This window comes from Ranitomeya variabilis, chromosome 5, assembly GCF_051348905.1.
Source record: "Ranitomeya variabilis isolate aRanVar5 chromosome 5, aRanVar5.hap1, whole genome shotgun sequence".
In the NCBI taxonomy this organism is placed as follows: Eukaryota; Metazoa; Chordata; class Amphibia; order Anura; family Dendrobatidae; genus Ranitomeya; species Ranitomeya variabilis.
Window position 1 is genome coordinate 685,341,217 of NC_135236.1, and position 12,778 is coordinate 685,353,994.

The 12,778-nt window shown below is 50.6% G+C and overlaps 1 protein-coding gene across 1 annotated transcript in view; it reads left to right on the plus strand.

The window, feature by feature from the left end:
• ST8SIA1 (ST8 alpha-N-acetyl-neuraminide alpha-2,8-sialyltransferase 1) overlaps positions 1-8,804 on the plus strand; it is a 64,685-nt gene extending 55,881 nt beyond the window's left edge. The window contains exon 5 of the mRNA XM_077267219.1: positions 6,359-8,804. Coding sequence (XP_077123334.1) covers positions 6,359-6,836 — 478 coding nt within the window. The 3' untranslated portion in view covers positions 6,837-8,804. The remainder of the gene's footprint in view (positions 1-6,358) is intronic.
• The last annotated feature ends 3,974 nt before the right edge of the window (positions 8,805-12,778 follow it).

The window sequence follows — 12,778 nt, forward strand, 5'->3', positions numbered from 1 at the left end:
CATGTAGCATCCTGCAGAGGGGTCCTGGGGAGCGGCAGTGCCCCGATATAACATAGGACATGTAGCACCCTGCAGAGGAGTCCTGGGGAGCGGCAGTGCCCCGATATAACATAGGACATGTAACATCCTGTAGAGGGGTCCTGGGGCGCAGCAGTGCCCCGATATAACATAGGACATGTAGCACCCTGCAGAGTGGTCCTGGGGAGCAGCAGTGCCCCGTTATGACATAGGACATGTAGCATCCTGCAGAGGGGTCCTGGGGAGCGGCAGTGCCCCAATATAACATAGGGCATGTAGCATCCTGCAGAGGGGTCCTGGGGAGCGACAGTGCCCCGTTATAACATAGGACATGTAGCACCCTGCAGAGGGTCCTGGGGAGTGGCAGTGCCCCGATATAACATAGGACATGGAGCATCCTGCAGAGGAGTCCTGGGGAGCGGCAGTGCCCCGATATAACATAGGACATGTAGCATCCTGCAGAGGGTCCTGGGGAGCGGCAGTGCCCCAATATACAGTTAGGTCCATATATATTTGGACAGAGACAACATTTTTCTCATTTTGGTTATAGACATTACCACAATGAATTTTAAACAAAACAATTCAGATGCAGTTGAAGTTCAGACTTTCAGCTTTCATTTGAGGTATCCACATTAAAATTGGATGAAAAGTTTAGGAGTTTCAGCTCCTTAACATGTGCCACCCTGTTTTTAAAGGGACCAAAAGTAATTGGACAATTGACTCCAAGGCTATTTCATGGACAGGTGTGGGCAATCACACATTTAACTTTTTTTCACAAAAAATTTATTTCAGCTCCAATTTGTTTTATTTTACCAAGGGTAACAGGAGAAAATGGACCCCAAAAGTTGTTGTACAATTTGTCCTGAGTACGCCGATACCCCATATGTGGGGGTAAACTACTGTTTGGGCGCATGACAGAGCTCGGAAGCGAAGGAGCGCCATTTGACTTTTCAATGCAAAATTGACTGGAATTGAGATGGGACGCCATGTTGCGTTTGGGGAGCCCCTGATGTGCCTAAACATTGAAACCCCCCACAAGTGACACCATTTTGGAAAGTAGACCCCCTAAGGAACTTATCTAGAGGTGTGGTGAGCACTTTGACCCACCAAGTGCTTCACAGAAGTTTATAATGCAGAACTGTAAAAATAAAAAAATCATATTTTTTCACAAAAATTATGTTTTCACCCCCAATTTTTTATTTTCCCAAAGGTAACAGGAGAAAGTGGACCCCAAAAGTTGTTGTCCAATTTGTCCTGAGTGCGCTGATACCCCATATGTGGGGGGGAACCACCGTTTGGACGCATGGAAGGGCTCGGAAGGGAAGGAGCGCCATTTGGAATGCAGACTTAGATGGAATGGTCTGCAGGCGTCACATTGCGTTTGCAGAGCCCCTGATGTACCCAAACAGTACAAACCCCGCACAAGTGACCCCATTTTGGAAACTAGACCTCCCAAGGAACTTATCTAGATGTGTTGTAAGAACTTTGAACCCCCAAGTGCTTCACTACAGTTTATAACGCAGAGCCGTGAAAATAAAAAATCTTTTTTTTTTTCCCACAAAAATTATTTTTTAGCCCCCAGTTTTGTATTTTCCCAGGGGTAACAGGAGAAATTGGACCCCAAAGGTTGTTGTCCTATTTGTCCTGAGTACGCTGATACCCCATATGTTGGGGTAAACCCCTGTTTGGGCACACGGGAGAGCTCGGAAGGGAAGGAGCGCTGTTTCACTTTTTCAACGCAGAATTGGCTGGAATTGAGATCGGACGCCATGTCGCGTTTGGAGAGCCCCTGATGTGCCTAAACATTGGAAACCCGCCAATTACAACTGATACCCTAATCCAAACACACCCCTTACCCTAATCCCAACAGTAACCCTAACCACACCTCTAACCCTGACACACCCCTAACCCTAATCCCAACCCTAATCCCAACCGTAAATGTAATCTAAACCCTAACCGTAACTTTAGCCCCAACCCTAACTGTAGCCTTAACCCTAACTGTAGCCTTAACCCTAGCCCCAACCCTTGCCCTAACCCTAGCCCTAACCCTAGCCCCAACCCTAACCCTAGCCCTAACCCTAGACCTAGCCCTAACCTTAGCCCTAACCCTAGCCCTAACCCTAGCCCTAACCCTAGCCCTAACCCTAGCCCTAGCCCCAACCCTAGCCCTAACCCTAACCCTAATGGGAAAATGGAAATAAATACTTTTTTTTTATTTTTCCCTAACTAAGCGGGTGATGAAGGGGGATTTGATTTACTTTTATAGCGAGTTTTTAGCGGACTTTTATGATTGGCAGCTGTCACACACTGAAAGACGCTTTTTATTGCAAAAAATATTTTTTGCGTTACCACATTTTGAGAGCTATAATTTTTCCATATTTTGGTCCACAGAGTCATGTGAGGTCTTGTTTTTTGCGGGACGAGTTGACGTTTTTATTGGTAACATTTTTGGGCACGTCACATTTTTTGATCGCTTTTTATTCCGATTTTTGTGAGGCAGAATGACCAAAAACCAGCTATTCATGAATTTCTTTTGGGGGAGGCGTTTATACCGTTCCACGTTTGGTAAAATTGATAAAGCGGTTTTATTCTTCAGGTCAGTACGATTACAGCGATACCTCATTTATATTATTTTTTTATGTTTTGGCGCTTTTATACGATAAAAACTATTTTATGGAAAAAATAATTATTTTGGCATCGCTTTATTCTCAGGACTATAACTTTTTTATTTTTCTGCTGATGATGCTGTATGGCGGCTCGTTATTTGCGGGACAAGATGACGTTTTCAGCGGTACCATGGTTATTTATATCCGTCTTTTTGATCGCGTGTTATTCCACTTTTTGTTCGGCGGTATGATAATAAAGCGTTGTTTTTTGCCTCGTTTTTTTTTTTTTCTTACGGTGTTTACTGAAGGGGTTAACTAGTGGGCCAGTTTTATAGGTCGGGTCGTTACGGACGCGGCGATACTAAATACGTGTACTTTTATTGTTTTTTTTTATTATTTAGATAAAGAAATGTATTTATGGGAATGATATATTTTTTTTTTTCATTATTTTGGAATTTTTTTTTTTTTTTTTTTTTTTTTTTTTTACTTTTTTACTTTGCCCCAGGGGGGGACAATACAGATCGGTGATCTGCCAGTTTGCATAGCACTCTGACAGATCACCGATCTGAGAGAAGTGCAGGCTGCTTCACAGTGCCTGCTCTGAGCAGGCTTCTGTGAAGCCACCTCCCTCCCTGCAGGACCCGGATCCGCGGCCATCTTGGATCCGGGTCTGGAGCAGGCAGGGAGGGAGGTAAGACCCTCGCAGCAACGCAATCACATCGCGTTGCTGCGGGGGGCTCAGGGAAGCCCGCAGGGAGCCCCCTCCCTGCGCGATGCTTCCCTGCACCGCCGGCACATCGCGATCATGTTTGATCGCGGTGTGCCGGGGGTTAATGTGCCGGGAGCGGTCCGTGACCGCTCCTGGCACATAGTGCCGGATGTCAGCTGCGATAGGCAGCTGACACCCGGCCGCGATCGGCCGCGCTCCCCCCGTGAGCGCCGCCGATCGCGCTGGACGTACTATCCCGTCGGTGGTCATACGGGCCCACCCCACCTCGACGGGATAGTACGTCCGATGTCAGAAAGGGGTTAAGCTGCGAAAACAGAAAAAAAAACATCCGAGAAATTGCTACAATATTAGGAGCGGCAAAATGTACAGTTTGTTACATCCTGAGAAAGAAAGAAAGCACTGGTGAACTCATCAATGCAAAAAGACCTGGGCGCCCACGGAAGACAACAGTGGTGGAGGATAGAAGAATAATCTCCATGGTGAAGAGAAACCCCTTCACAACAGCCAACCAAGTGACCAACACTCTCCCGGAGGTCGGCGTATCACTATCCAAATCTACCATAAAGAGAAGACTGCATGACAGTAACTACAGAGGGTTCACTGCACGGTGCAAGCCACTCATAAGCATCAAGAATAAAAAGGCTAAAAAACATCTAAAAAAGCCGCACAGTTCTGGAAGAACATTCTGTGGACAGATGAAACCAAGATCAACCTCTACCAGAATGATGGAAAGAGAAAAGTATGGCGAAGGCGTGGTACAGCTCATGATCCAAAGCATACCACATCATCTGTAACCACGGCGGAGGCAGTGTGATGGCTTGGGCATGCATGGCTGCCAGTGGCACTGGGTCACTAGTGTTTATGGATGATGTGACACAGGAATGAATTCTGAGGTCTTCAGAGCCGCCATACTGTGTGCTCAGATCCAGCCAAATGCAGCAAACTGATTGGTCGTCGTTTCATACTACAGATGGACAATGACCCAAAACATGAAGCCAAAGCAACCCAGGAGTTTATTAAAGCAAAGAAGTGGAATATTCTGGAATGGCCAAGTCAGTCACCTGATCTCAACCCAATTGAGCAGCATTTCACTTGTTAAAGACTAAACTTCAGACAGAAAGGCCACAAACAACCAGCAACTGAAAACCACCGCAGTGAGGGCCTGGCAGAGCATCAAAAAGGAGGAAACACAGCGTCTGGTGATGGCCATGAGGTCAAGACTTCAGGCAGTCATTGCCAGCCAAGGGTTTTCAACCAAGTACTAGAAATGAACATTTTATTTACAATTATTGAATCTGTCCAATTACTTTTGGTCCCTTTAAAAACAGGGTGTCACATATTAAGGAGCTGAAACTCCTAAACCCTTCATCCAATTTTAATGTGGATCCCCTCAAATGAAAGCTGAAAGTCTGAACTTCAACTGCATCTGAATTGTTTTGTTTAAAATTCATTGTGGTAATGTCTATAACCAAAATTAGAAAAATGATGTCTCTGTCCAAATATATATGGACCTAACTGTAACATAGGACATGTAGCATCCCGCAGAGGGGTCCTGGGGAGCAGCAGTGCCCCGATATAACATAGGACATGTAGCATCATGCAGAGGGGTCCTGGGGAGCAGCAGTGCCCCGATATAACATAGGACATGTAGCATCCCGCAGAGGGGTCCTGGGGAGCGGCAGTACACCGATATAACATAGGACATGTAGCACCCTGCAGAGGGGTCCTGGGGAGCGGCAGTACACCGATATAACATAGGACATGTAGCATCCTGCAGAGGGGTCCTGGGGAGCGGCAGTACACCGATATAACATAGGACATGTAGCACCCTGCAGAGGGGTCCTGGGGAGCGGCAGTACACCGATATAACATAGGACATGTAGCACCCTGCAGAGGGGTCCTGGGGAGCAGCAGTGCCCCGATATAACATAGGACATGTAGCATCATGCAGAGGGGTACTGGGGAGCGGCAGTACACCGATATAACATAGGACATGTAGCACCCTGCAGAGGGGTCCTGGGGAGCGGCAGTGCCCCGATATAACATAGGACATGTAGCACCCTGCAGAGGGGTCCTGGGGAGCAGCAGTGCCCCGATATAACATAGGACATGTAGCATCATGCAGAGGGGTCCTGGGGAGCGGCAGTACACCGATATAACATAGGACATGTAGCACCCTGCAGAGGGGTCCTGGGGAGCGGCAGTGCCCCGATATAACATAGGACATGTAGCACCCTGCAGAGGGGTCCTGGGGAGCAGCAGTGCCCCGATATAACATAGGACATGTAGCATCATGCAGAGGGGTACTGGGGAGCGGCAGTACACCGATATAACATAGGACATGTAGCATCCTGCAGAGGGGTCCTGGGGAGCGGCAGTGCCCCGATATAACATAGGACATGTAGCATCCTGCAGAGGGGTCCTGGGGAGCGGCAGTGCCCCGATATAACATAGGACATGTAGCATCCTGCAGAGGGGTCCTGGGGAGCGGCAGTACACCGATATAACATAGGACATGTAGCACCCTGCAGAGGGGTCCTGGGGAGCGGCAGTACACCAATATAACATAGGACATGTAGCATCCTGCAGAGGGGTCCTGGGGAGCGGCAGTACACCGATATAACATAGGACATGTAGCATCCTGCAGAGGGGTCCTGGGGAGCGGCAGTGCCCCGATATAACATAGGACATGTAGCATCCTGCAGAGGGGTCCTGGGGAGCAGCAGTGCCCCGATATAACATAGGACATGTAGCATCCTGCAGAGGGGTCCTGGGGAGCAGCAGTGCCCCGATATAACATAGGACATGTAGCATCCTGCAGAGGGGTCCTGGGGCGCGGCAGTGCCCAATATAATATGGGAAATAGGTAAATTACATTTTTTGATCTCCACGTTTTTTGAGTCACGTAGTAAGACTTCCCCCATCCTAGGGGCGCTGCAGGTTGTGGCACCTGATCTCACCCTTGCAGCCGCCCCATTCTGACCCGTGTCCCCTTTTCCCCCAGGTTCCAGAACTTGCTGTGGTCCCGGAGGTCCTTTGTGGAGAGTCTGAAGATCTACAAGTCTAGTTTTGTCTACATGCCGGCGTTCTCCATGCGCCATGGCACCGAGCCGTCCTTGAGAGTCTACTACACCCTCGCCGACTTCAGCGCCAACCAGTCCGTGCTGTTCGCCAACCCCAACTTCCTGCGCAACGTCGGCAAGTTCTGGAAGAACAAGGGGGTCCACTCCAAGCGCCTGTCCACCGGCCTCTTCATGGTCAGCGCCGCCCTGAGCCTGTGCGAGGAGGTGACCGTCTACGGCTTCTGGCCCTTCCAGATAGACCTGAAGGGGAGTCCAATCCGGCACCACTACTACGATGACATCCCACCGCTCAGGGGCTTCCACTCCATGCCTGAGGAGTTCCTGCAGCTCTGGCTACTGCACAAGTCGGGGGTCTTGCGGGTGCAGCTGGGACATTGTAACCCGGAGGAGCCTCAATGAAAATGACCACTGTGGGGCACTGCGAGGACACCCCTGGATCTGCACCCCATGGTGGTCCGCAGCCTGCAATGGCTGGCCTGCACTGGATGTAACGACTGGTGACTAAAGTGCCAAATCCCCGTGACCCAAGCGGGTGCGGAGCTCCAGGCAAACCTCGGAATTTTGGATCTTTTTTTTGGCTGCTGATTTTAGTTTTTTTTAGAAAATGAATGTAGTATTACAAAAAATAAAAATCCAGATGCGAGCGTCCAGCACCAGCAAAGCGCCCGGCAAGAGCAGGCGTCCAGCACCAGCAAGCACCCAGCAACAACAGGCGTCTGGCACCGGCGAGCGTCCTGCTCCAGCAAGTGTCCGGCAACTGCGAGCATCCGTCCGGCACCAGTGAGTGTCCGGCAACTGCGAGCGTCCGGCACCAGCAAAGCGCCCGGCAACAACAGGCGTCCTGCTTCGGCGAGTGTCCTGCTCCAGCAAGTGTCCGGCAACTGCGAGCATCCGTCCGGCACCAGTGAGTGTCCGGCAACTGCGAGCGTCCGGCACCAGCAAAGCGCCCGGCAACAACAGGCGTCCTGCTTCGGCGAGTGTCCTGCTCCAGCAAGTGTCCGGCAACTGCGAGCATCCGTCCGGCACCAGTGAGTGTCCGGTAACTGCGAGCGTCCGGCACCAGCAAAGCGCACGGCAACAACAGGCGTCCTGCTTCGGCGAGTGTCCTGCTCCAGCAAGTGTCCGGCAACTGCGAGCATCCGTCCGGCACCAGTGAGTGTCCGGTAACTGCGAGCGTCCGGCACCAGCAAAGCGCACGGCAACAACAGGCGTCCTGCTTCGGCGAGTGTCCTGCTCCAGCGAGTGTCCGGCAATTGCGAGCGTCCGTCCGGCACCAGTGAGTGTCCCGCAACCGGCACCTACAAGTGTCCTGCTCCTGCGAGCGTCCTGCTCCGGCAAGCATCCGGCACCTGTGAGCGTCTGGCACCTGCGAGTGTCCGTCACCAGTGAATGTCCAGCACCTGCAAGCATCCGGCACCGGCACTGGCAATTGTCCTGCGAGCGTCCGGCACCGGCGAGCATCTGGCACTGGCAATTGTGCTGCTCCTGCGAGTGTCCGGCACCTGCTAGGGTCCTGCTCTGGCAAGCATCTGGCACTGGCGATCGTCCTGCTCTGGCAAGCATCTGGCACTGGCGATTGCCCTGCTCCTGCCAGCGTCCGGCACCGGCTTTTTTATTTCCTGTACAGATGCCAGGACTTAGATTTGCCTTGATTTGGTGTCAGACCAAACCAGCTGATCGTTTCTATACTTTTTGCATACGCAGGATGCGGGGCGGTGAGGGATAGCGCTGCGCTGCATGATGCCGTCGGCGCTCTCGCTGTTGTCCAGTGGCGGTCTGTGCTCGCCGTCTTCAGGTCACTGCACGTCTGCATCCGTGTTCTCCGCATGTATGTTCTGTGTGTGGCGGTTGTGAATGGGGAGAAAATGTGAAGGATTTCAGGGATTTATTACGCTATGGTAGATCGGCGCCGGCGCGCTCCTGTTACGATTGTTTTCTACATTCCTTGTGCCACACAGCGACTTGTGGTTCCTGCTACGTTGGTTTCTTTCAATGCACTGATACATTGTAACATTTCCCCTGCGGTGGAATTGACTTCCTAACTTTTGTTCCGGCCAGCGCTATTTTAGCAATCAGAGTCTGCGGCGGTCCTCCGGCGCTAATAAGGACAGAGAGCCGCCGGGTCTGTGGCGTAATGCGGACTGATCGGGCTCAGTTGCCCCCAGATGCAGAAGGAGCTCATAGGTCTTGATTACTGCACGAGATTTGTATAACGCGCAGCATGACGATGTAATCCAGCGCTATTCTTACCAGACGTAACTGTAGAAGCTGCGTCCATCCTGCAATAACCACAGAACTGATCACTGGATTGGGGCGTAACCACGTCCTATGGCATTGTGAGGAATAAAATGTGAAACCATTGTCGACCCTGAATGTCTTATCCGTCATTTTACATAGACATCCTGTAGATCTTTTATTATAAAAATGAAAAACATAACAACGATAATAGCAGAAAACATAACAAAAATATTAGCCAGAAAATAATCAGTATACTGAACACTGGTCCAGCCGCTCATTCTCTCCTCTCACACATATTATACAGTATATACAGAACAATAACTTCAGGTCCGGTCACCAAACAAAATAATAATAACAAATAAAATAAACAATGGAAAACAAAGACTATATACATGAACTTTTTTTTTTTTTTTTTTTTTTTAGTTTTAAATAAAATAACTACAAATTAAACAAATATATACAATACTACAAGCTATCCTCCATTCCCAACCCCCCGCACTGACCTGAGAGCTGGTCCTGCGTCTCATGCCTCAGTCCATGTCCAACGTCCATAGGCCAGATCAGGCAGTGCCAGTTTTTCCCCCAAACAACCCAGTGTCCCATAGTCCCACAAGATAATCCCACCTCCCCCCTTTTCCCACCACCCAACCTAACACCTACACCCAATTCTATATCCCCATATACAATATATACATTATATACAGCAGCACACACCACAATAATTACAAAACACGAAGCCCAAGTTCGGCGCCTGCAGCCGCCCCTACATCACTGTATAATCAAACAAAACAAAAATCTACAGTGTCAGCAGCAGCCCACCACCAGGAAAGGAGATGACCAGACTAGGGCACACTAAAAGAAAAGCCCCTCCAGAGGAGAGCGGCCCTCCGTGCGCCCAGTCTCCCATACTCCAGAGAGCGCACCTTCACCAGGTCACCGAGTATGGTCCTAAACACATCGTCCACTGGGAGGATTTTTCGTTGCGTCGATACTAAGCACCGTGCGTTCCACGTGTGATACCTAACCACTGCGCTAACTAGAAATAAGGTGCAGCGGTCCCGACCACCCAGGTCTCCGAATGCTCCATAGGCCCATTCCGCATACGAGAGACCGGCCAGCCGAGACCAGCCAATGAAGGCGCCCACCCTGTTGTACACCTCTGTGTTGAAGGGACAATGAAGCAGGAAGTGGTCCATGCTTTCCAGCAAGGTACCACAATGCTCCCGAGGACAATTCCTGTCCTCAGAGCTCCTACACTTCAGATTGTCCCTCACACACAGTTTCCCATGGAAGCAGCGCCAAGCCAAGTCCCAAAACTTCGAGGGGATCCTGATAGAATTCAAAAGATGCAAACCCACCCCAAGATCCCGACTTGGGCAGTCCCTGAGCGCCAGAGGCCTCTGGAAATGGGTCAACAGAACCCTACTGTCAAGTAGTTTCCTTGGCAGAGTCCTGATCTCCCACATTCCCAGACCCCACCGACGAATTACCTTCAGAACCAAGGTAGCGTAAGCCGGAAGATGTCCATGCGGTGTGCGAAGATCCTTCACTTGCCCTCCTGTCTCCCATTCCTGGAAGAAAGGCTGAAACCATCCCCTACAGGAGAATACCCACGGAGGAGCCCTCTCTTTCCAGAGGTTTGCGATATTGATCTTAATGAAGGTATCCACAAGGAATACCACAGGGTTGACCATACCCAACCCTCCTAGTCTCCTCGTACGGTAAGTAACCTCCCTCTTGACCAGGTTCAGTCTATTCCCCCATAACAGTTGGAAGAACAAACTGTAGACCCGAGTCCAGAGAGATTCCGGCAAGATGCACACACTGCCCAGATAAATCAGTAAAGGGAGCAGGTAAGTTTTGCTCAGGTTTACCCTTTCCCTTAGGGTCAAAGACCAACCCTTCCATTGGTTCACCTTCTGAGTGGCGATCTCTAGCCTGCTGTCCCAATTTTGTTTGGGGTAATCCCCCTGGCCAAATTCGATGCCAAGGACTTTTGCAGAGACTTTGGGTCCTGGAAGGGTGTCCGGGAGATCAAAACCAGGATCTCCTCCTCCCAGCCAGAGACTCTCACACTTATCCCGGTTGATCTTGGACCCGGATGCCTCCGAGTAGCGATCTACCTCTGACATCAGCCACCCTGCCTCCTCGTGAGAGGAAGCAAACACAGTGACATCATCGGCATACGCCACCACCCTCAGAGTGGCTTCCGGTGCTGCCTGATCCATCCCAATCCCGGCCAACGGTCCACGCTCCACCCTCCTAAGAAGAGGGTCAATCGCAAACACGTACAGCAGCGGGCTCAAGGGACAACCCTGGCGAACACCGGACCCAACCTCAAAAGAGCTACCAATCCAACCATTCACAAGCGGGAAACTCTGCCCCACTGTACAAGGTCTTAAGCCAATCAACAAACCCCCCCGGCAGGCCATATCTCAGAAGGACGGACCAGAGGTACTCATGATTAACCCGATCAAACGCTTTTGCCTGGTCCAGTGACAGCATGTACCCCTGCCAGTGACCAGCCCTACCCTGCTCCACTGCCTCTCGGACACAGAGCACAGCACTAAATGTGCTGCGGCCTGGAACAGAGCAATGCTGGGCCCCCGAAAGGAGTCGGGGTGCAAATTTCACCAGCCGATTAAACAGCACCTTTGCTAGAACCTTCCTGTCTGCATTGAGAAGCGCTATGGGACGCCAATTCTCAATGCAAGACGGGTCCTTACCCTTTGACAAGATGATCAGAGCAGACCTCCTCATTGACTTCGGCAGAGTGCCCGAGGAAAGACACTCATTGAATACCTCAGTCAAGAGGGGAACCAAAACGTCCTTAAAGGTCTTATAGAATTCAGATGTTAAGCCATCTGGACCAGGCGATTTTTTGGGAGCAAGCCCTTCAATCGCCAACTGAACTTCCTCTTCCCTGATCATTTCTGTCAAAACGTCAAGAGAGGGGTCTACCCCTGGTTCGGGGACAGCTTCTGCCAGGAAAGCCGACATCTCATCCCAATCAAGATCCCTCTTCCCCAAGAGGTGCGAGTAGAAGGATCTGACAACCTCCAGGATCCCTGATCTGGATCGCCTCAGGGACCCCGTAGTGTCGACCAGTCCTGTAACCACTTTACTATTCATTGACATCTTGCAGTTTCTGTAAGGGTCGGGCGAGCGGTACTTCCCGTAATCCCTCTCAAAAACCAAAGATGCGTGTCTATCGTACTGACACCTCATAAGCAAAGATTTCACTCTGGAGATCTCCTCGCGGCTACCTCCAGTTCAGACAAGATGCTCAAGTTTCCTCCTCAGACCCTGATACAGGCGGTACCTGCTCAGACTCCTGAGGCTCGAGAGCTGGCGGAAGAATCTCGCCACCCTTTCCTTGAACATCTCCCACCACTCTGACCTACTACTACAAAGATCCAGTAAGGGTACCTGGCTCTGAAGAAAATCCTCAAAGGACTGTCTTATCTCCGCTTCTTCCAAGAGAGACGAATTGAGTCTCCAAAAGCCTCTTCCCATCCGGAGGGTCTCTGTAACATTCAGAGAAAACAAAATTAAACAGTGGTCGGAGAACTCCACCTCAACAACAGACACTGCTGAAGAGACAGCTTCCTCCTTTAAATAAAACCTATCTATTCTGGACCTACAGTTACCTCTATGATAGGTGAACCCCTCGTGGCCTGGGGTGTGCCGAATGTGGACATCCACCAGGCGAGCCTCACTAGCTATACTATTAAGGGCGACGCTATCATAAGTCAGCTTGTCTCTGGAACCTCCTCTATCTCGGGGCCTCGTGACAGCATTGAAGTCCCCTCCAAAGACAACCTGCCGACTTGTAAAAAGGTAGGGCTTGATCCTCATAAAGAGACACTTCCGGTCCCACTTAGATTGGGGACCATAGATGTTAATGAGCCGGAGCTCTTGTCCCTTCATGAGGACATCTAAGATCAGGCACCTCCCCATTTCTAACTCAATAACCCGTCGGCATTCCACCGGTGCGGTAAAAAGGACCGCCACTCCGCTATACGGCTCGGCCGCAAGAGACCAATAGGAGGGCCCGAGTCTCCACTCCCTCTTAGCTTTAAACACATCTGCCATGTTTGGCA